Here is a 26014-nt window from a genome sequence, read left to right on the forward strand (position 1 = left end):
AATTTAAAACTCCAAGAAAAAATGGGACAATTGAGGTATGTAACGGAAGCTCGAGAAAGTAGACTAAAAAAGGTAATGCAAGATCGAAACATGGCATAAAATGACCTAAAGGATTTGCATCAAGAAAATAAAAAGATGCAAGTCCAACTGAAGAAGGGAAATGGTGTCAAACTTGGTGGCAGATAGCATAGAGAGATGATTGAACTTAAGAAAAGATACAATTTTGGAAGGACAAAGCCAAAGAAAAGTGAGGAAAAGGCTATTAGGATTTCTTAGGAACAATAAAATTGGAAGAATGTGTATTCAACAGCTTCAGCAAGGTTAATAGAATGCCAAAAAATATATATATAAGATTAAAGGCCCATATAAAAGATGAAAAAAAAAGCATTGTGAAATGCAAAAAGGGAAATATTCACTTTGCTAGGTAATTCAAAAAATGAAACAACAATTACAAGATCACAAAAACCATATCTCTACAATTATAAAAGAATAAAAAAATAGAGAAGAAGACTAAAGATATACTTGTGACCTCGAAGTGGACACTTGCATGAAGTAGAGGGTAGAAAGTTAAGAAAGGCAACACTGTATAGAGTATCTAGCTAGTCAAATTTGCAAGACAGTGAGAAAAGCAAAAGAAATTGTCAAAAAAGTATAAACTTTGATATAAGAAATCAACCCAACTGGGGGTTATGGGCAGCATCTGTTAGACTTTTTGGTTAAAGCTAAAAATCATTACAAGCAAGTTAAATGTTTCTACAATTACAATTCTAGAATGATAGGCTTTATGTTATCAAAAGTTGTTCGGAATCAATGAAAAGTTCTAGTGTTTGAAATGTGTCATGGAGTAAATACCTTTTAATGCATTCATACATACATTGTGCATATTTTTTTTCTTAATACTTATCTCATTAAAATGGTGTTTTTTTAAGAAAAAAAAAAGTTAAAATGAGAATTTTTCTTTCACAAAAATAATATGGCATCCTAATTTTTCAAATTGTGGTAATAAAGGTTTAAAGATAGCTTAACCATGAAAGTACCCATTTGCTCATCACTCATACAATAAACATTCATAGATCAGAACAATGGAAAACGAGTAAGCAGCCAAGATAGAAAGAATGGAAAAAGCTCAAGAAGATATACAAGAACAGATGACTGAAATGTAAAGAGATGAGAAGGCAAATGATAGAGTTAAGGGAGTTGATGAAGGGCATGGCTAAAGCTAAAACCTTTGTTACAAGGGAGAAAAATTAACCTTAAGAAAATAATAATGTTAGAAAAGAGCTGCTTTACCCACTCGATTTTACACCACCTCATGTTCGAGCTTCTCAACTAGTGTATGCACTACTTATGGGTGGATAACCTTACCCTTTCATAAATACAACTCTGTCGACTAACCAACAACAAAATCACAGATAATTTAGGCAAATTAAAAAGTGTGGTCTTGTTGATCCAATCTTCATTTCGAACCTGGATGACCCCAAGGAGCAAGAGAAATTAAGAGGCATATTAAAGTCAGGAGAGAAAGATAAGATTCAACATAAATATAACTTACTAGAAGAAAAACTAAAAGCTATAGAATGAAGTGATACCTTTGGAAGTATCGATGTATGAACTCAGCTTAGTCCGTAATTTAATAATTTCATTGAAGTTTAAAACTCTTAATTTTGAGAAGTATGATAAAACTAAATCCCATCGGCTCATTTCACAATATTCTATCATAAAATGGTAGGTCATGCAAAAAATGATAAGTTGTTGAACCGCTATTTCTAAGATAGCCTTACTAGGTTTATGACTAGATAGTATGTCCAATTAGATAGGAATTATATATATTCTTGGAAAGATCTTCCTAGATCTTTTCTAGGCCAATTCAAACATGTATTGGACATGACTCCTGACAGGTTGTCATTGTAAAACATGAATAAAAGAGCCAATAAAAATTTTAAGGAATATGCCTATAGATGGAGGGATCTTTTCATTCAAAAACAGTCATCTTTGATTGAAAAGAAAACAACAGTGTTTTTTATTAGTACTCTTAAGGCATTATATTATGACAAGCTTGTTGGCAATGTAACAAAAAATTTATTGATATGGTGATTTTTGGTGAAATGATAAAAAATGCCATCAAGATTGACAAGATTGAGATAGGTGATACCTCTAACTCTAAAAAAGTAATGTCACTTAAAAAGAAAAATAGAGAGGTACATACTGTGAACTATGAGAATCAACTGCCTAAAAATTTCATACTATAACACCATATCCAACCTACATGCCTTATTACCTTACCACAAATAATATTTTTTGAGGTCTATACCCATATCAATCGATACCATAATTGAGGTTCTTAAAGAATTTTTATGCTCACATGCCCATTTATACCCCTGCACTTGTAACCCAACCTTTTATTCACCTAAGTAGCTCAATAAGCAATCTTAAAGGGCTATAAGCCACTCAAAAGAAAACTCTCATTGACCTTATTCCCATATCTTTACATTAATCTACTCCATCGACTAGTAGCAAACCATTTCATTGTACCTTTTTCTATAGAGCCTTTGAAACCTCTATAGCTAAATAGTATGATCTAAATGCTCAATGTGATTGTCACGAAGGGATTACAAGCCATTTCATAAAACATTGCCTAGCTCTTAAGTACAAAGTGCAAAATTTGATCAAACTAATAAAAAGCCAAATGTCAATGAAAATCATTTACTAAACCACATCGAGTCAACAATCAACGTAATATATGGTGATATGTTAGGGCATGTTAAGAGAAACATTGATGAAGTTAAAACCCCAATGAGTTAAGTGTTTGAAAGCTTGTTCAAAGTCAATATGCTTCATCCAATTCTTTTAGAATAAAAGACCTATCATGAAGATTATGATTCGGCTCAAACTTGTATTTATCACATGAATGTAGTAGGACATTTTATCCAAAATTATGGTGTGTTTTGCCCAGTGTTGCAAACAATGATGGATTCATCCTTGGTAGGTTCTCTTAAATAGATGACCAAGACTTAATGAATGTAATATAAGAAAGACTTTTAAGGAACATGTCTTTCAAGTTTGTGCTTAAGCTAATGACTATTTTCTGTAATGAAAATCCAAGTTTGGCAAAAGAACAACCTATTTTTTTACCCATGATGAATGCAACAGAAAGAAGATCTTCAGGGAACATGTTTTTTAAATTTATGTCTAAATCAGTGACTATTTTTTATAATAAAAATCCAAGAGAGTAGCTTATTTCTTCTCTTATAAGACTTTTAACAATTTAAGTTCCTAATTTATTCCCTTGCCAAAATGATAAAGTAATGCCATGAAAATATGATTGCAATGTTATAGCAGAAAGATTAAATGACTATCAAGTTACAAGTAACCTAAATGCCAATAGCATTAAAAATATAACTAGAGTGGGTGGAACAACATGAAGTGGAAGGTGTTATAATCTAAAATTGTTAAAAAATGCTTTAAAAAAAGCTAAAAAAAAAAGAAAAATTATTGGACGAAGGAGAAAAAACTCATCATTTAGTGGCTTAAGATGCATAGTATAAAGAACATGTCACTGAAAATGAAGCGATGAGATTTTGAAATTAATCAAACATAATGAATACAATGTGGTGAAGCAACTGAATAAGATACCTACTCGAATTTCCCTATTATCACTATTGTTGAACTCTGAACCGCATCAAAATATCTTACTGAGAGTGCTAAATCAAGCGGATGTAAACCATAACATATCTATCAAAAATGTCAACCATATTATGGGAAATATCTCTAAATTCATAACTTTCAATGAAGATGAAATTCCATTGAAAGGTAGAGGCAATACTAAAGCCCTTCACATCACTACCAAATACAAAGGCCACATCCTAGCTAAGGTTCTTTTTTATAATAGCTTTTCAATCAATGTCATACCTATGGTCACACTAACAAAGTTACCCATTGATGCATCATACATGAAGACAAGTCATATAATAGTGAGGGCTTTTGATGGATCTCATAAGGAAGTGCTAGGAGATATAAAGATACTGATGCAAACAAGGTCATGTATTTTCTTTGTGGAATTTCAAGTCATGGATATTTCACTGTCTTATAACCATCTATTGGGGTGACCATGGATTCATATAATAAGCGCCATCCCATCATCCTTGCGATAGAAAATAAAGTTCATAGTTGAAGATTAACAAATTTATGTTTTTAGAGAATAAAACATACTGGAAACTAAACCTATGAGCACTTCATACGTAAAAGCTGTAGAAAAGGCATTAGAGTGCTCTTTTAGATCTTTTGAATTTATCAATGTAACTTATGCAGGAGAAGGATCAAAGGTGCCTACTTCATGCCTATCAAATACAACAGGGATGGTTATTAAACAAATAGTGGGTAAATGATGGCATGCTAGATATGGCCTCGAAAAAAAATTTACAAGGTATTAAGGAGCCACTAAGGATATTTGAAAATAAAGAAAGATTTGGAATAGGATTCAATGTCACTACTGCAGGAAAGAAAAAAGCCATGGCAAAAAGATAGAAAAAAGATTGACCCATTTTAAAGGATATGAACAAGAGTGTGAGAAAATGATTATCCCTTTATGATACATTTTACTCAAGTGGATGTATTCATCTTGATTCACCAAAAGAGCCAATGTTGAACATGAAATAAGCTTTTTCTAAACTTTATATCCATATGTGGGTGATGAAGCGACAATAGTTCAGAAAAAAAAAAACCTTTCATTTATGTAGGTCCCTTCGGTGAAGAGCTGAACAATTGGATGATAATGAAGTTGCTAGTTATCCTTAAATCTTTTAAAAAGTAATTTAGTGAGTTAATTTCCCTAATGCTTCTACCCAAGAGCGTTTGGAGGTCTTTTATGTATGGCATAGCTTTCCTTTATCATTTTAATAAAATGACTAATGTTTTGTATTTCCATTTCCTCTTTCATTTCATTCATTCAAAATTACAATTTTTTTTCTTATCTTGTATGCCTATATCCTTTTAAGTTCACCCATTTTTAGGTTTTTAAATAATGAATATGAAGATAATCATGACAATAATTCAAGATTTGACTTTGAAAAATCTATTCATATTGATGAACTCGATAATGAAAAAGATTCGGATGAGTACAATATGTCCCTTAATTTTTTAAAACTAATGAAATAAGATAGGAAACAAATTGAACCTTATGAGAAAGCTATAGATGTAGTTAATTTAAGTAATGAGAAAATAAGAAAAAAGTCAACGTGGGTGCATCCCTTCCATCCACAAAACAAGGAAAGCTAGAAGAGTTACTTTGTGAGTTCATTGACGTGTTTGCATGGTTATACCAGGATATGCCAAGACTCAGTTCAAATATTGTGGAACACCAATTGCCATTAAAACTAAATGCAAGCCAGTGCAACATAATTTAAAATGCATAAAACCTAACATGCTATTAAAAATTAAAGAAAAAGTGAAAAAATAATTTGATGCAAGCCTTTTGAAAGTTGCTAGATACCTGGAAGGTGTAGCTAATATAGTCTTAATTTCTAAGAAAAATGAAAGTTCGAATGTGTGAGGACTATAGAGATCTGAATAGGGCTAGTACAAAAGATAATTTTTCTTTACCCTATACTAACACTTTCGTGGATAATACTACAAGGCATTTCACATTCTCATTCATGGATGGTTTTTCATATTATAACTAGATTAGAATGGTCCCTACTGATATTAAAAAAAAATCACATTTGTTACCATGTGGGGCACGCTTTGCTACAAAGTTATGCTTTTTGGATTGAAAAATACATAAGCTACTTATCAAAGAGTGATGGTAATGCTTTTCTATGACTTAATGCATAAAGAAATAGAAGTGTATGTAGATGACATGATTGCAAAATCTTGTAAGGGAGAAAATCATGTTACCAATCTCAAAAAGCTATTTAAAAAATTATGAAAGTACCAACTCAAGCTAAATCTAACTAAATGCATGCTTAGTGCTAAGTTAGAAAAACTGTTGGGGTTTGTTATTAGTGAAAAGAGCATTGAAGTTGACTCGAATAAGATACTTGCCATTCAAAACATATCTCTTCCACACATACAAAAAAAAATAAAAAGTTTTTTAGGAAAGTTGAATTACATCTCCTACTTTATCTCTCAACTCACTTCCAAATGTGACATAATTTTCAACCTGTTTTGAAAACATGACCCCAGCAAATGGTATAAGAAGTGTCAGTGCGCCTTTGAAAAGATTAAAAAATACTTGTCAAATTCATCGGTGTTGGTATCGCCCGTTATAGGAAAATCGTTAATTTTGTATCTTATAGTGCATGATCATTTTATGGGATGTGTGTTGGAACAACAGGATAAAATGAGCAATAAAAAATAGCCATTTATTATTTAAGTAAGAAATTCACCAAATATAAGTTTAAGTATTCTCAATTAGAAAAGATGTATTACGCATTAGCATGGATAGCCCACAGGCTTAGGCATATATGTTATATCATATTACTTGACTGATAGTAAGATTAAATCCTCTTAAGTACATCTTTGAGAAACCATAATTGTCAGAGAGGTTAGCGAGATGGCAAGTCATGGTTTTTGAATATGATATTGTATATGTTGCACAAAAGGCAATCAAAAGAAATGTGATAACTGAATTTCTAGCAGAACGGGGAAAAGATGAAAAAGGTGAACGGATAGAAAACCATAGAAAATGTTTTTTGATGAAGCTTTTAATACTTTGAGGCATATGATTAGAGTAGTTCTAATATCTCCTGATGGAAATTACTATCCAAGCACTGCGAAATTGGATTTTAATTGCACCAATAACATGATAGAATACAAAGCATGCATAATAGGCTTGCAGATGGCAATCAAGAAAAAGATTAGAATGTTAGAGGTATACGAGGACTCAGCCTTGGTAATCTATTAGCTATGAGGTGAATAAGAAACAAGAGATTCATGATACTAAAGATATGTGACAGATTTGATCAAGCAATTTGAGAGGGTCTAATTTTGGGATATGGCTTGAAAACATATTCAGATGACAGATGCTTTATCCATATTGACCGTAATGTTCAAAGTGAGTGATAAAGTAGAGATCTAACTTATCTAATTAAATGTACAAAGATTACTGGCATACTGCTCAAGTGTTGAAGAAGAGGTTGATGGTTTGCATTGGTACTATGACATCATGTAATATGTCAAGCACCAACAATCACTAGAACATGTGTCAAAAAATGAAAAATGAATTATCTGAAGATTGGCTATGGGATTTTTTTTTGACAAAAAAATTTTATACAAAAGAAATTGAGATCAAAAGTTATTGAGATGTATGAATGTAGCCAAAGCAAAAAAGATACTTGAAGAAGTGCATGAAAAAAATTGTGGGGCATATACAAACGGTCATATGATGACTAGACAAATCATAAGAGCGGGCTATTATTGGTTAAAGATAAAGAGAAATTGCATTAACTATGCTAAAAAATGTCATAAATTTTAGATTTATACAGATAAGATTCACATTCCTTTAGTTCCTTTACATATTCTCACATCTCCATGGTCATTCTCTATGTGAGGGATGGATGTGATTAGACCCATCATTCCAATAGCTTCAAATGGGCATTAATTTATCTTTGTGGTAATTGACTACTTCATGAAATATGTAAAAGCAGCTTCTTATGCTAATATGACAAGGACAGTAGTGTGTAGATTTATAAACAAAGAGATAATATATCATTTTGACCTTTTAAAAAATATTGTTTATGATAATGCTTGCAATTTGAATAACAAGATGTTGATAGAGGTTTTTGCTCAGTTTAAGGTTAAGCATTATAACTTGGCCCCATATCACTTGAACATGAATATGGCAGTAAAAGCTGTCAATAAAAATATCAAGAGAATAATAAAAAAAATAACTGATACTTATAAGGATTGACATGAAAAGTTACCTCTTGCATTGCATGCTTATAGGACATTAGTATGCACATCTATTAGGACAACTTCTTCTTCGCTCGTATATGGAATGGAGGTCATGTTGCCAATTGAAGTGGAGATTCCCTATTTAAGAGCCTTGATGGAAGTGGAGTTAAAGGAAAGGGATTGGGTTTAAAATCACTATAAATAATAGAACCTTATTAAAGAAAAAGGCTCACAACTTTTTGCAATTGTTAGTTGTAAAAAAAAAAATGATACGAGCACATGATAAAAAAATTTAAACTAGGTACTTCCGTGAAGGAGAATTGATTTTAAAAAAGATCCTTCAAAATCAGCATGATAATCTAGGAAAATGGACATCAAATTGGGAGGGTCCATATTTGGTCAAAAAAGTTTTTTTGGGTAGAGTGTTGATCTTGGCATAAATGGATAGAGATGCTTACCAAACCCGATAAATTCAGACATAATGAAAAAGTACTTGAAAAAAAGACAGAGAAAGGAAAAAAATTAAATAAAAAGAATAAAAAATGAAGAAAAATCAATAAGGACTCATATTGAAAACCCAAAAAAGATAATTTAAATCGAAAGAAAGATCTAAGTTAAAAACCCTAAAAGGTAGCTTAGATGCGAAGGGATATCAATTTTCAAATATAGGGGTAATGTCTAGTACTATGAACTCGAAAAGATCAAATGCATTGATGGAATAAACCTAAAGAGAAAGAATTTTGGAATCTTGTTCATGATTAGTATTCATTGTCTAAACATTGTTTCCTCATTTAAATTTTATACCAGTAACCTTTTGAAAGTACCTACTTGTTTGAATATCCACTTGTTTAAGCTCTTAACCTAACATTTCCTTGTACTCTCTTATAATGAATACACATATTTCTCTAATTTGTCTTGCTTTCTAATACTTTGCATTCCTATAAATAAAGGAAATGGTGATTCATCACATTGGTCATGAAAGTTGAAATTGTGATAAATGGTTGATAACACTCATAAAAGGTATTGCATTGCTTTGCAAAAGTCGAGAATGACAAAAAAAAGAAAAAAAGACAGGGTTTGGAAAAATGCCCACATTCAAAATCATCAAGCTAAAGTAAAAGCTTATTGCAAGTGATATCGGATAATGATGTTGGCAAATAATCCTTCCAATTCACAAGGAATCAGTTCTTAAAATTTGCAAATTAGTTTCAAATTGGTTGTTTTTTAAGACCAAAAGATGAAAAATAAAAAGGATTGACTTAGAAAACCTTGTTACCACAATTTGGATGCATAATATTGGTTTCTAATAATACTTGCATTGAATGTATGGCATTCATTGCATTCATGGATTGTATTTTGAAAAAAAAAAAAAGAGAAACGAAAAAGAAAAAAACAAGAATTTGAACTTTGGATTTTTAAGGTTAAATGCTTCAAGGAAAAGATTGAGGTATAGGAAACAATTCTGGACCAAGCATGACTCGTGGGACCCTTGGGTCATAATGTCACGAATTATTTCAAATAAAATATTTAAAGTTCCAAAACCTCTATTTATGGGGAGTCATTCCAAGCAAGATTTTTAAAATTTCAAAACCTCTGTTTATAGGAGTCATTTCTAGCAAGATTCTTAAAGTTCCAAAGCTTCTGTTTATGGGAAGCCATTTCAAATAAGATTTTTAAAATTTCAAAGCCTCTATTTATGGGAAGCCATTTCAAATAAGATTTTTAAAATTTCAAAGCCTCTATTTATCGGGAACCATTTTTAGATGAGATTTTTAAATTTTCAAGACCTTTGTTTTCAAATGAGATTTCTTTAGATCGGATTTTGGAATCTTAAAACTTTTGTTTACAATGAATCCCCTCATAAGTAGCATTTTTAGACTCTTATATTAAAAAAAAAACAAAACAAAACAAGCAAAAACAAAAAAACACAACTAAAAAAAAATAAAAAAAGTAAAAAAAAGAAGGAAAAAGGAATCCATTTGGTCATTGGCCAAGACAAAATGGATGTTTTAGTCTTTGTCCTATTCTTGATTTTCAGTAATATGCAAAAAGAGACAACTGTAAATACCCATTTTGTTTAGGATAACCTGATCATGATTGATTCTGAAAACGATTTAAGCATGGATTGGGTCAATTTAAAAATTAGGACTAGATTTAGTTATAGTTTTAAAATATTTCATGTGGGCTCAAGCCTGGTCCAATTTCATTATTGGGTTAATTATTAAGGCTCAAGTTTCTTTATAAAAACCCAAATTTCATGTTAAAGCTTGAATTTTGTGTTAAAACCAAGGTTTTGTATTAAAGCCAAATTTTGTCCAAAATTTGCATTAAATCCCGGATTCAAGTTTGATTTGATTAATTAAGGACCAAATTAGAATAAATACAATAATTAAAAAATAATAATACAATTAAACAATAAAAAATTAACAAAAGTTAAATTTTATAAAAAAAAAAAGTGAAAGGTTGAAGGGTGGCTGCCATCGTAGTAACATTCCCTCACTTTTCCCTTCCCCCAAATCTCAAGCTCACTCTCCCCAATCTGCCTTACCATTTTCAGCTATTAGAATTTACCTATCTGATTACTTGATTTATCTATAACACCAATTGGTAAAATAACAATGCCCAAAAAATGTAGTGGATTAGTGCTACAAGAACAATCCAAGATTGCTAATTACTCTTTCTAGAGGAATTAAATTCCTAAATAGAAGCATGGGGGAAAGAGGAAAGATTTATGATTTTCAATAAAACCCCAAAGGAATTCATGCTAGAGAAAAGGACCAGTTAGAAAAAAAACCCAAAAAATTGAAAAGTAGCTCCACACCACCCCAACACCTCACCGATACCAACTTCAACCTCGACTCTAGCCCCAGCACACAATACTTATGTCCTTTGCCCACACCAATTTTGGCCCCAGCTTCAACCTTAAACCACCATCACCTGTGCCCTTTGCCTATATCGGTTTCGGCCCTAGCTCTAACCCCAATCTGCCTTCACCAGTGCTTGTCACCAATCCCAACATATAGCCCTCATTCTAGTGCCATTGTCACCCTTAGCTCAATCTCATACCTACCAAACCCAATTTAGCCGTGCCACCTATAAAACCACAACCCAACTTTAATGTTATAACCTCTCAGCCAGCCCTTTACCTTTATGCATTCATTAGCCTTAACACAAACCCATCTAGCTGCACCTTTACCATCCGAAACACAAAAGCCCCAACCGTACCAACCTTTCCCACATTTCACCTGAACCTACTAAACCTAACTCAGCCGCACCTCCAATAAAAACCTAACTCAGATAATAACCATAATTAACAACATAAAAAAGACCTAACCACAAAAAAAAACAACCACACACCCTTAGAGTTGGAACCTAACACCAAAAGAAAAACAACAAACATAAAAAAAAAAAACATTTTTTTAAAAATATTTTGGAGATCGATCTAGGATGTTCAAGAGGTCTTTTAGCAAAAAGAGGGTCAGAATGGGGTAAAAGGGGAGGAAAAAAGTTTTTTTGTGTTTTTGAGAGTTTTTTGACACTAGCTATAACGACTGACAATAACAACAGTAATAGCAGACGTGGTAGCACAGTGTCAAATTTCAGGCTTGGCAGGAAGCTTTATTTCTTCTTTGAAGTTTTTTTTTTTTTGAAGCAAGGGTTAAAATGTTAAAAAAAAAAAAGTTACCTTTTATAGCAAAAAAAAAAGACCAAAACGATGCTGTTTTTATGTAGGAAGATCCATGCGTGGCTTGTGACCTAACCCAAGGTCCGCGCTAATCGACTTCACTACCTGTTTCTCCCCAACCTTCAACCAGTCTATCTGAACTAGACCTAAACCGGAATAGAATGGTCAGATCGTTCCAAGCCGCGATGAACCGCTTGAATCGCACTGAACTGGCATAGACAGCCCGTGGACCGTTGACCAGCATTGACTAATTGATTTTTGGTCATTTTTTTAATATTTTAATTATTTAAGTTGGTTATTAATACATATATCTATTTTAAATATCTAGAATAAATGCATATATTATAGAAAATAAAAAAATTAATGTTTAAAAAATAATAAATTAAGAAAATATGTATGAAAAAAAATAAAAAGTGTAATAATAATAATAATAAAAAAAGAAAAATGACAAACAAGTGTAAAAATAATAATAAAAATAATAACAATAATAATAATAATAATAATAATAATAATAATAATAAATGAAAATCTCCGATGATGAGATATTAAAAAAGTCCGAGTAATGATTTCTTAAATCTCTAGATAAAATTTTTTTTCTAAAATATTACAAAAGTAATGAAGTATTTAAAAAAATATTCAACACAAATATTTTCCATTTATTTAATTTTTCAAAAAATATATATAATTTAATAATAATTTAAAAATAAATAAATGAATAAATAAAAAAAGATATGATAAAAAGTAAAACTAACCTTTTTAGTATCAAGACTAATATAATAACAAAAAGTTTATTTGTGATGACTAATCACTTTTGTTTTCAAAAAATAATAACAATAAGAGTAAAATTATTTTTTAAAAATAACAAAATAAAATTAAAGTTAGAATAAAATAAGAATGATAATAATAAAAGGAAGGAAACAAAATAAAAATCTCTGATAATGGGATTCTTAGGAAGTTCGAGTAAATATTCTTAAGAAATCCCTAAGTGAAAAAATTCTTCTAAAATATCACCAATGTATTGGGTACCTAGAAAATTTTTTATAAAAAGATTTTCCTTGCTTAGGTCCCTTAAAAAATAATAAAAAAATATATAAGAAAAAATTAATAATAATAAGGAATCAATTAGATAAGTAAAACAAAATAAGTAGTAAAGAAGATATAACATAAGGAAAAATAAATGAGGTGACTGAAAATTATTGCAACATATCATATGTTGTCATCTGCTTTTCATACAATAATTTCAAAAGTAACATGAATTTTTGACAATAGGATTCTTGAGAAGTTAGAGTAGTGATTTTCAAAAAATCCTTAGGTAAGAAAAATTTTCTAAATTATTACCGAAATATTGAGATATTTAGAATAATTTTCAAAAAAAAAAAAAACCCAACAATTTTAATCTCCCTTCTTACTTGCCCTCACCCAAACCCATCACGTACCAAGGCCTCACTAGCACCAAGTTCCACCCATACCAACCTCACTACCAAACACATTAGAGCTCACACAAATCACCAACAACCCACCCTTCACTCCAGCTAAACCGACCTCCATTACCACCAGAAAGCAACAAGCCATGCGTCAATACAACCCTCATCAGCCCCTTTAAAATAAAAAAAACAACTTCCTTGTCCAAAGAATCATTCAATTAATACAAAAATCAATCAATAAAAAAATCAACAAACCAGCTCTTATGAGTTGATACCACCACCACCACCATTGCCCCTTTAATTTGCCATTGTCATTAGCCTCATTGATCTCTCTTAATTGAAACCCTTACCTAGATTAGCCTATAGCCTTACCATCGCCTACTGCCATCACAACCCCTCTTTACCTAGCCTTGTCCACTAACCCAACAACTTCAGAGCCATAGAACCCCAGCCAAGACTCTAGCCCTTAGCACTAACACCAGTAACTACTGCCCAAATTGGCCCTACACAGCCCCATACACCACCCGATCAACCAATAGAACTTAAAAAAAAAAAAACCTAAAAACCCACAAAAAATAATCCCATTTGCGGCACCTCACTTAGACCTAAAACCTCCCTTTCTATACCAATCTTTGATAGAACCCTTAATCGACCCTTGCACATCCCAAATCTAGCTTTCACCCCAAAATTGAAGGGCTACATCCCTACTAACAACCATAGCCTAAAACCATAAACCTTTTAACTCTATTATGCCAACCAACAGAAAAAAAAACTTACAATAGTCTAAAAAAATTTACAAAAAATACAACATATAAAAATGCAATCCCCTGATAGGGAACCAGTGTCATAGCCAAAATCGTCATATCGAAAAAATAGTTACAATTTATACAAAAAAATAGAAGTTTTGGTTGAAGAAGAAAAGGAAAAATTATCACAGTTGCATAAGAAGGCATGATTGGTGAAAAGGAAAAAGAAAGAAATGTAGCGACAGCGAAAGGAAGAAAGAGAAAAGGAAAAAAAAAGAGGAAAGAAAAAAAAAAGAAGAAGAATCGATGCCAGTAATTAAGGTTTTTTTTTAGGAATGAAAAGTTCTTTTTTAAGATCAAAGGGAAAATGATTTAAAAAATGAAAGCTTTTATAGTGGAATAATAATAAAAAAATTAAGCGGGTCAAACCTACCCGGCCTTATTTGTGCAACTGTCTGACCCACTTGAAAGTTTGAATCGACCCATTAACCAAGTGGCCCGCAACCCAAACTAGGCTTAGCTTTTGTTTAAGCTTGATTGCATTGTTGGATTCAACTTTTTAATAGGCCATAGATAAGACCCAAAGTTCAACCCCCATGCTTTCAATTAGGTTAGATTAAACTTATGATAAATTTATTTTAACTTAACTTAGTTACTTATTTATTTATTTATTTTCATGCATTTTTTTATTTAGATATATATTTAATTATTTTAAATTATTGATAAAAAATAAATAATAATACTTATATTTATATTTTTTGATTAAATCAAAATTAACCTTGTGAAGTTATGCTTATAAATGTAACAAAATTAATTAAATGAAAGTTTCGATGATAGGACTCTAGAAAATTCTAGTAGTGATTCTCGAGAATTTTCTAGGCAAGAAAAAATTTCTAGAAATTACGAAAGTATTGAAATTTTAGAAACTCTTTTCAATATGAAGATTTTTATTTTTTTTAATTTGATTTTTTTAAGAAATAAAAATATAAAATATTTATAAGAGTATGCATTTTTTGAGAAAATAAATTTATTTATGTATAATTATATTATTGTATAACTTTTAAATATTATATTAAAAATATAAATAAACTATAATAAAAATTTCGAGGATGAAATCCTAAAAAAATTTGAGTAGTGATTCTTTAGGAATATCTAGGTAAAAAAATTTATTTAAAATACCGCTAATGTATTGGAGCATGTAAAAAAAATTTTCAATGACTATTTCTCGTTTTAGTATAAAAATAAAGTTTAGAAAATATTATTTGATATTCAACAATCTGTTTATTAAATATAAATTTTAATGATAAATATGAATTGCTGAAGATAGGAATTTTGAGAATTTCAAGTACAATTTCTTAAGAATTCCTTAGGTGAAAAAGTTCTTATTAATATTGCCAAAGCATTGAAATATTTTCAAAAAATTTTCAATATGCAAGGTTCTTATTCATTTTTCATAAATAAAAAAATACTAAAAAAAATAACAAAATAAAAATATTTTTTTTACAATAAAAAAAATTAAATTTTAAATACCAAAATTAAGACCATTTTTGTCAAAATTAAAAGATAATACATAATTAATCGATACTATTTTAAATGGGCACTCTGGGAGTACTAATTCTTTCTTATGCATAATCGACTCCCAAACCCAAACTATTTTTGCAACCTAAAAATTATTTTTTTAATAAATTTTAAAATTTTATTAAAATGATAAGTTTTAATATGTGACCAATCACATTTAGAAAAAAAAAATATTGTTGGCGATTCTTTTTTTTTTTTTCAAATTTGTTTAGTGGGGTGAAAAATACCATTACGACAGCTTGACAACTCCACTAGGTATTGAATTTTTTTAGAGAGTTAGGCCAAAAATTAATTATATATTACTGTCAATTTTGATTTAATGGTCTTAATTGATATTTAACTTTAATTTTTTTTATTTTGATTTTATTTTTTTAAATAAAGATAAAAATAAAAAAATTCACATGCATTTCATTTAAATTATGTTATTTGTCCATTATTTATTATATATATATATATATATATTATTCTTAATAAATTATGAGGCATGTACGATAGAAATTATGATGTCATTTTCCCTCACACACACGATGACATATTTTTTATCATGCATGAGCTCTATACTTGAACTTCATCTTTTTTAAGAAAGAGTAAAGTACTTATGCTCTTATAAAGTGATAACTTCCGCAATGGCAAGTGAAATACTCTCACTCAAATTAAACTTTTTTTATTCCTTACCTATAATGGGTGAGGATCAAAGTGACTTACTAGTCTTGCATAGATACCAGTAAGGAACAATTTAAAAGCCTTTTAAACGCGATTAAATTCAAACCAAGCATATAGTAAACCATAAGGGCCAACCCTAGGTAGAATCGTGCCACTATTTCATGAAATTACCCAGATTAGGGCACGACAGAAACATCCTTATACAATTTTTTTTAGGTGCAGAATAGTGCAAATAAAACTAAAATTTTGGAAAAAAAAAAAAAAAGAGAAAAAGTGTTGGTAATCTTATATGCTTGTTTTTTCATAAAAAATATTTTCTTGAATTATTCTTAAAGCCTTTTTAGACAAATAAAAAGCAAAAACATGAAGAAAAGAGAGATTTTACCTTTTTTGTTAAATTCCAAATTTTCTTTTGAATTTAAAATCAAGTTTTTATGTAATCATTTTGTTTTTATGTTCTTAGATTTAAAAAAAAAATAAAAAAGAAGTTTTAAAACTAACCAAGCTATTTAGTAGGCCTTGCAAAAATATCCAAGCAACAAAACCTGAAATAAAACGACACATCCAATAAAAATGTTTTGGTGCATATAATTAGTTCTGTGTTTGTTCAAAATTTGCATTTGTGGGAACTTGCAAAAAAGAGAGTTGTGATTTTGAATTTTATCTTTTATAGTTCATTTAATTCTTTTTGTGGTTATTTCCATCATGTTTCACATTTGGAAATGATAACGTAGTACGTGCACTCTTTCTCATACCTAAATGTTAGTGTTAGTTCTATTAGATTTGCATTGTACATGCTTTGTATCCCATGTATAAAGTATGTTAGTACATCTCATATAATTATATTTCATCAATCATATGCATGCCTCCCTTTACTTATGTAATATGTCATTGTATTTCATACATGCAGATTCATGAATGATATGATTCTATAAAATATGCATTGTACAAATAGCATTTCATGCAAGCACACCATTTCTCATAAAATACGACATTGCATTCGATACATATACATTCACATGGTTTATATAAGCAATCATTAGGGAGAAAAAAAAAAGTTCTTCAAAGAAATCCACCATTTAACTCTTGAAAGAAACTTCTTATTATTTTTAGGCAACATTAGTAATGGAGATCTAAAAGATTTCATTTTCTTAAACAGTAATAAGTAATTTTTGCTTAAATATAAAAAAAAAAACTAAAATTAAATAATCTAATCTTTTAACGATTTATTGCAATATATTGAGTGTTTAAATTTTTATTTTTATTCAATTGAACTCGTTAATTGAAAAATTAATTAATAGTTGTCACATCTCACAATCACATGATCTAGGTATTTAATTTTCATCTAATTAAATATTTAATTGAGTGAAAATAAATATTTGATAATTTAATTGATTGTAATAAAATTTTAATAGTTTAAAGGATAATTTAATTTTAATTTAAGAGCTTTTTATATTTAAACTGTAAATTTTTTCATCAAAATTAAAAAATGAAAATGATAAAGCCATTGTTTTTTTTTTTTTTAAATCATTATATTCGAAACTTTTTGGTTATAGGGCATTATAAGTTACAACATATATTATTTATAAATTCAGAAACTAGGAACAATTCATAAATGTTTTTTTTATCGGATCATATGCATTACGGTGAGAATTCACTATAAAAATGGTAGAAAAGTAACTAGCATCACAAATTAAATCATCTACTTACCTTTGTAGGCCCTCGATCGAAAGAGAGAATATTTTTAATCTTATTAGGCTCTGGTTCATGTCCATTGCCAGGGCTAAAATTTCTTTGATCTTCCTCAGAGCCAAAACTTCTTGTCTGCCCGATATCTTCTTCAGTCTGGAAAATTTCACTGGATTTAGCATCATCAGAGTGCTGGACCTATCGCCGGATTATGTCTGCATCCATATAGAATACACGAACACCAACGCAATCCAATTGGGCGCCGGATTGAAATTGAAATGATGCCTCCACATAAGGCATGGCTTCGAGAAGCATATTGTGATCAAAGACAATGAACTGTGCATGATTGCCGCCCTCATAATAATACCTAGGTGGGAACACTGGACTACCGTAATAAATGAAAGCGTGACAATGACCGCTTGTGGTTTTCAGTTGGCATTTGCACTGAAAATCCCTTGCCCATCCGTAACCATTCATGACAACGCATAAAGCAAACCCCAATAATCTACTACTACACATGTCTGGATCTAGCTTCACAGCTATTGAAGAATCCCTGCTTTGATGCTCGAACTGTTCTAAAATTTGACATCCAGGTAAAAGACAAAGCAATTTCACTTTGTAGTAACTTGTTTCATGAAATTTCCCATTGTAGGACTCTTTCTCTACCAGCTCCTTTGCCAATTCCACTATCGGTCTCTCTACTAATTGCTTTGTAATGCACTCAATCCTGAGCAGTGTATTAGCCACAATGTTGTTGATTGCATCTCGATTCAGTTTGAAGCAATTTTCAAAAATCAAGTCAAGTCGTTTCAGTTCGAAGCAACTATCAAATACAATCGAGTCATGTTCGGGGAATGTACTTTGATATTGATCCATGAACGAAACTGTTTGTAATGACATGCAACCACATGCTTTTATTTCTTCTAGAAATGGTGGGAGCCCTAGCAATGATTCAAGTCTTTGGCATCCTGTCACTACCAATTTTTTGAGATTTTTAAGCCTAGAGATTGATGATGAGGGAACTTCTTCAATTGAAGTATTGTCCATATATATTTCTTCTATCTTCTCTGGAAAATTGGGAAAGTTGGTGATGCTGGTGCAATCAGAGAGGTAGATAACTTTCAGAGCATCCAACTCAACAATACTGCTTGGAAGATTTTGAATCCTTTTGCCCATCAGATATAATTTTGATAGATTTCTGGGAATTTCTGGAAATTCAGTGATTTGGCATTCACGAAGATCTAGATCAGTAAGAGATTCCAACTTAGAAAGATTGCTTGAAACATTTATAACACTTGACCAACTCAAAGATAACTTTCTAAGTTGTAGGAGATCGCCGATTGAATCAGATACTTCTTCAATCCCGGTGTATGTTAAATCTAATTCATTTAAATGACTTGGAAACTCAGGAAACCTTTTGAGATTTATACAATATGACAGACCTAGCTGTTTAAGAGACGTCAAACTTTTCAAGCAAGGAAGTTCAACCAGACTGCAGCAGTTGTGACACATTAATTCCTCAAGGTTTATAGCCGTTGAGAGATTTGGGATCTCGCGTAACTTAAAGCAGCCGTTGAGGTCAAGCACTCTTAAATTTTCTAGATTCTGTTTGAAAGTTGAAGATAACTAGATCAGTTTTAAGTCTCTAAATTGTAGGCCATACCAAAAATGAAGAAAAAAATTAAAGAGAGAAGTAATTAATGAATATAAAATATTAATCTTTGAATGAATAAGAAATTAAGAATACCTGGTCTCCACTCCAAAGTAGTTCGATTTTGCCATGCCTTAATCTTAATTCAACAAGGTTCTTTGGATTAAAGTTTGATCCCAAAGATTTAAATGGATAATAGTGCCAACGAAGATAGGATAGCTCAGCAGAAAGAAATTTGGGATCGTGGTTCAAAACCCACTCATCAGACGTAATATAGTAACCCAGAATAGAATTACCATGGAGCTTGATAAATCGGAGATTAGTCATCTTTTCAAAAGCAGCCAGACAAAATTGTAGTGGTTCATGGATTTCAAAGGATATCCCTATAACTGAATCTGTCACCTAACAACCAGAAGCAAATTATCAAGTATCATTATACACGCATGCATATTTATTTATTTATTCATTTAGAAGAAGAAAAAGGTTTGTGTAAAAAGCAATTAGCTCTTACCTTATCATCTTTTAACACGAGACTAACATCTTCACGTCTCCATAACCTACTGCGTTTTCGAGGATCATCCGACTCTTCCAAAACGATATTCCAACCCATTTCTTGTAGTGAATCATGCATGCAAATAATATCTTTACATGTATCAAGTAGGCACTTGTCGACTAGATCGGTTATTGCAGATCGTGCAGCACCTTTATACCAACTATCCAGTATTTTTGTTACTTGCTCTCTGTTTTCCCCTTTAAAGAAGCATGCAACATCGAGAAAAATATTCCTTTCTACCTTATCCAGTCCATCAAAACTAATCTTCAAATTATCAACAACTTCTTCTACCGGATAATTCTTTAGTTTACCCAGTTTACTTTCCCAATCTCCTTTACGCTTTTGATATAGTGCGGCACCCAAAACTTTAAGAGCAAGTGGAAGGCCTCTAGCATAATTTGCTACCATATTTGATAGATCCTGGAAATCAGCAATAGGAGTGTCTTGCCTAAAGGCAAATTTAGAAAAGAGTTTAAGAGAGTCATCCTCAGTTAACGTCGGTACCTCATGTATTTCATCAACTCCATTTCTTAATACTTGTTGATTTCTAGATGTTATAATGATTTTACTTCCAGGACCGAAATGTTCAACACATAAATATTCTATTTGGTCTGGCTTATCAACATCATCAAGGACAACAAAAAACCCTTTACTGCGGAGCCTATCTTCCATGAAGTTAGATATAAAAGGAGTGTCTATTTGGATTTGTTCCTTCAATACTCCGCTAAGAAATTCATTTCGTACAGACTTGTGTTCTTGTTTTTTGAATTTTTCACGAACATTCTGAAGAAAGTAATGACCATCAAACTCAGAATCAGAAGAGACTTCATTATAAACAACACCAGCAAGAGTTGTTTTGCCTATACCTCCCATCCCCCAAATCCCTATTGCTCGATGCATACGTACCAAAGATACAATTTTCTCCTTCTGATCATCTATCCCAACCAATTTCTGATAACGACTACTTGGAGACTTGCTCTTCAACTTATCCAAAACTTCTTTAACGATTTTCTCAATGTGTTCAGATTCAGATCTAATAAATAAAATAGAAGGAATATAATTTTTTTCATAAAGAAAACAAAAACTTAATTCAACATCATATACAATATGATATCAAGGAATTACGAGATTCAAAACAGAAAATTAGTTGAAAAACAAGTAACAAAGTAACAAAGAATTACAAAATTCAGATAACATAAAATTAAATCAAGAAAGGAAGAAACAGTTACCTGTGTGAGTTTCCCACTATATGACAACCTTTCACTTCGGCTACTTTAGCCAAAGAATCCTTCCATTGCTTTACGTCAACGCCCGGCTTCTTTCTTTGATGTTCTTCAAAGGATTTTTTAAAATTTTCACTAAGTTTTCGCACATCGGACGGGTCAATATGGTAGAAAATGGGCACCACAATAAGCTGTTCCTCAGTATACCAATCCATGATATTAGAGAGTTCTCTCAAGCACCATGAGGAAGAAGCATATCCTTCAGATAAAATGATTATGGCTATCTGTGATTCTTCTATTGCTTTCAACAGTGCTTGAGAAAGTTCCTCTCCCATTGTCAGATTTTCTTCATCGTAGAAGACGTTGATTCCACGGTCTTTCAAAGCTTTGAGTAGATGACTAGTGAAGTTAAGGCGAGTTTCTTCACCTCTGAAGCTCAGAAAAACTTGATGCTCTGGTTGACGAGAGGAGGAAGAAGAAGAAGAAGAAGAAAAAGAAGAAGCCATGAAAGAGTAAAATTGTAAGACAAAAGAAACAGTAAATCCAGTGGTTGAGACAAAAAGACACAAATGAAGCGTTGCTAGTCTTCTTTTATTTTCAATCCTTTGAATAAAAGTTTTAACTAAAAAAAAAAAAAAAGTTTAACGTTTCCATGATTTTTGCTATCACGACAAAGCTTATTTATTACATTAATATTTTCAAAAACTTTAATTTAATCACTTTTTGGTAAATGGTGTCCAATCGTACGATAAAATAATGCAATAAGAGAACCGCAAGGTCAAGTCTTTAGATATGGTGTTCAGATTCTATTCCTAATATCCAAAGACCCTGACTTTGAAGACCTTGACCTTCACAATTGAGAAAAACAAGCACGAGAAAAATCAAGCATTCGCAGGTTCGAGCTCAATTTTCATTGTCTCAAAAAAACATAACAATCGCTAAATAAAAGTTAAAATTATTAAAATGAAAGTGAAGAGTGTATATGCGTATTAGTTCCGAGGATTATACCAGTCAAGCATACAAGGGGAAACGTATCGATCATAACTAGAGAGCTTAAAGCTGAAAGCATATTTAATCTCAGACATAGAATTATGAATTTAATTGAATATTCCTTATTAAAAAAACGCATATACACCCTTCATTTTCATTTTAATAATGGAGTATCAAAAATTTCCAGAACTCGAATTCTTATAAAAAATTTCCAGAACTCGAATTCTTATGAAAAATTTGAGCCTTCGATTCAGTCATTTTCGTATGATACTTCCAGTTGGATTCTATTCCAGAAGTCCTTCCCATGCATTTCAATTTCCTTGAATGTTCATTACCGACATTAATTGCTTACATATTCATGGTATTTGTTTTTTTCATTTTGTTTCTATGTGCTTTTTGAGACACCCAACCATGCTTGAGGAAAAGTAGAAATCGGTTTAAGTTCAATTAATTTATGAAATTTTTTATAAGTAACTTGCAGTTATAATAAGATTTAAATCTTAATATTTAACTTTTTATTTTTCAATTAAAGGAACAAGCCAAAAAAATTTATGAAAGGATAATTTCGTAAAAATATAATAAAAGAACAAGACAAAGAAAAAAATGATTGAGGGATAATTTCCTAAAAAAATAATCATCATTTCAATTCAAGTACCAGTGCAATTTCAGCTTATCAATCAACAGTCACATTTCAGCATTTTGTTATAGCTTTGAGCAGCATCCTTGTGATCGAAACTTCAATTCAATGGGCTTTCTTTCCAATTAATTTCATTTGATCACGTTTCATTTGCATTTTTAATTTTTATTTTTAATGTTTTAAGCGTTTTGTGAATCTTAAAAAGATTCTTGGTTTGATAGTCCTTTAAGAATAGCAAATCGTTGGACAAAAATTATTTTATCACCTTATGACTTTGCAGGATGAAAGTCATTTAAATCATGCTTAAGTTTAAAATTAATTAACTCGTTTTATCTATTTTACTGTGATGAAGATAATCAAGCAATTTTTTAAAATATTTTATTAATAAATTTTTAATAAATCATAAAATATGATGGTGATGCTTCACATGTAGTAAAAATATAAATATAACATATAAATTTTTTATATATGATCAATGTAAATTTTTAATTCCAAAAATGATATTAAAAAATTAACATATATCTCATTTTTATTTTTAATTAATTTTTTATTTTTTAAATATATCTTAAATGTATGTGTCATGATTCTTTTAATTTGGCTTATAAAATCTAAAACAATTAGACATATCAAGTTAAATTTTTATGAATAATTTTCCTTTTAACATTGTCTTATGACTACATTATGGATCGATTATTCAACGTTCCAATTGAATATACTTAACAAAATTGAATTAAAAAATTATAATTTTTAAAATTAAGACTTACATGATGTCAAGCCATTTCTAATTCTTTGTACGAATGTTTAAATGATATAAAATCTCGAAATCAATTTTTATAAATAACATATTTTTATATTTTATATAATTTTTAAGCATGAAGAATGAAGATTAAGCCAACTACTTAATTAAATATTTTTAACAAATTCATTTTTCAATTAAAAGGTAATTTATGAAAAGTTACAAAAATAAACAAATATTATATTCATATAATTAATTAAATAATTAATTATTATATAATCATTTAATAATCAACTAACAAATTAAAACATAACTAATAAAATTTCTGTAATCTTTTTATCCTATTAAATTTTCTTATTTCCTTTTACATTTTGCATTTCATTTTGGATTAGAGTTTTCATTTCCTTAGATAGATACACAAACATACTAATATATACATATATGTATATATATATATATATATTTTATATGCATTGCTACGCAATAAATTTTTTTATTGGTTTTGGCTTTCGTACTTGCTGCTAATAAATTGCACCACCAATAAATATAATACAGCTCAAGACTCATCACTCTAAGTAGCATGTTTGCCATTCCCTCCTCCAGCTGGACGGATAGGATTACACACATAAATTGTGTATATATGGATTTTTGTTAAATGTATTTTTAATTGTCTTATTTTGTCAAATTCTTATATATGTACTAAGTTTGTGAAGTTGTTATGTGTATATAACATTTTCATATATTAATATTTAGATGTAAATAAAAGTAAAATATTGTTTTTTTTTTTCATCGATGTAGGGTTTCCAGAGGTAAAGAATGCTTGTTGCATTGATCAATTTAGAAATCAAACCATAGACCACATTAGGGATGGCATTGGTACCCATAAATGGGTATATGAAATTACTTGATTTAATTAAGATTAAAATATTTTATAATCGGTTCAATAAGATTTGAGTAGTAAAATTATTATCCATCATTGATTCAGGTAAAGTTTGAGTAATGATTTTCATATACCCACTATTCGAATCAAATTATAAATAATATATTTTGTAATATTATATTTATTTTTATTTATAAATTATTTATTATTAATATAATATTTAATTAAATTAATTCATTAAATATTTTTATTATGATTTTTAAGTTTAATTTATTATTATGAGTTAATTTAATTTATTAATTTAAAATTTTGCAATAATATATATTAAAATTGATTCTAAATTTAAGTTTGAAAGTGAAATTTTGACTTAATAAGCAAGTATTTAACATGTTTAGGTAATTAACGAATATTTTTACATTATATGACTATGATTTGAGTAATAAAAATAAAAAATATTTGAATTATTATCGGATTCGAATATTTTGATAAATATAAGGATTTGAATCTGGATATCTCAAAAATAATGATACCCTACTCGTTGGCATTCTTAGGCCACATGCTCCAAACTTAGAATCATGCAAAGAAAGAAGTATACTTTGATGAATATCATCCTAGTATGCATGCATTTTGTAATTACAAGTTTTTTTTTTAAGGATTTAACCAAGGGCAACCTATTCATTTTGCCAACCTTACTCACACCCAAAACTATTCTTTTATCTTTTAGTAAGTTATCCTGCAATAATCACTTGTTTTGGTAAGATATCGGATAGAAATCTTATCAAATAGTGGACAAAATCTTTCCGACGACAAGATAATATATATATATATATATATTTATGTATTTCTCAATACCTGTGAAACAAAAAATTTATAAATCTTGTTTGTTTGGTAAGTTATCTCATAGGAATCTTCTCAAATATTGTAACAAAATCTTCCCATTTATTAATGTGAAGAGATACTTATTATATTTGTATTTCCCTATGCTTATAAAACACAATTCTAGCCACATCTCTATACATTGACAAAATTGACTAGCAAAAAATAAGATGCCTAACCATTAAAAAAAATAAAGCTTAAAATGGTAGTTGATTATAAGAATTTGTGTGCACAATGATGTATTTTTTTGTTGTTCATGGCAATTTAGAAAAGGTGAGAAGAACCTGTCAGTAAGACATCTAGATAAATGAAAAAAGATTTCCTTTGAATTTTGAAGGAAATCTCATTGTGGACTGATAAAATCTGCAGATTCATTTCTTGTGGATTTTTTAAGAAGATCTCATTGTAGATGAGGGGACACTTTTTGTGGATTTTAAAGAAAATCCTCAAGACCAAGTTTTTTAAAGTTCATTTTTATTCTTTTATTCTTATTTTGTTTAATTCTATAAGTAGCTTTTATATCTTAATTATAAAGATTGATTAAGAGTTTGACGGCAATGTTATTTTAGCATTACCAGCAAGGAGAAATAATCTTCTCAAATCAAACAAAGTTAAAAACATCGAGCTTCCTCGAAGTTTTGAAATTTCTTCTTTTGATTGGATTATGGAAGGTAAATTTTTTATAATTAAATTTACAATAACAGATGATAGAAAAATAAAAAAAAAATAATTTGAGTTTATGATCACATTTTTAGTTATACATTTGGCCGAAATATGTGCTAAATAAAAGCCA

At 29.9% G+C, this 26014-nt stretch overlaps 1 protein-coding gene across 1 annotated transcript; it reads right to left on the minus strand.

The window, feature by feature from the left end:
• Positions 1–17510: 17510 nt before the first annotated feature.
• On the minus strand, positions 17511–21663 carry LOC111299744 (disease resistance protein RPV1-like). Its single transcript, XM_022895170.2, has 4 exons — positions 21109–21663; positions 19838–20912; positions 19423–19728; positions 17511–19280 (listed from the first exon to the last, which is right to left on the minus strand). Exons 1-4 carry the CDS (start codon positions 21606–21608, stop codon positions 17874–17876), a joined length of 3288 nt encoding a protein of 1095 aa, XP_022750905.2. The 5' UTR covers positions 21609–21663; the 3' UTR covers positions 17511–17873.
• Between the last annotated feature and the right edge of the window lie 4351 nt (positions 21664–26014).

The sequence above is a fragment of the Durio zibethinus genome, chromosome 18 (assembly GCF_047325235.1).
Source record: "Durio zibethinus cultivar Kanyao isolate XHJ-2024 chromosome 18, ASM4732523v1, whole genome shotgun sequence".
Classification (NCBI taxonomy): Eukaryota; Viridiplantae; Streptophyta; class Magnoliopsida; order Malvales; family Malvaceae; genus Durio; species Durio zibethinus.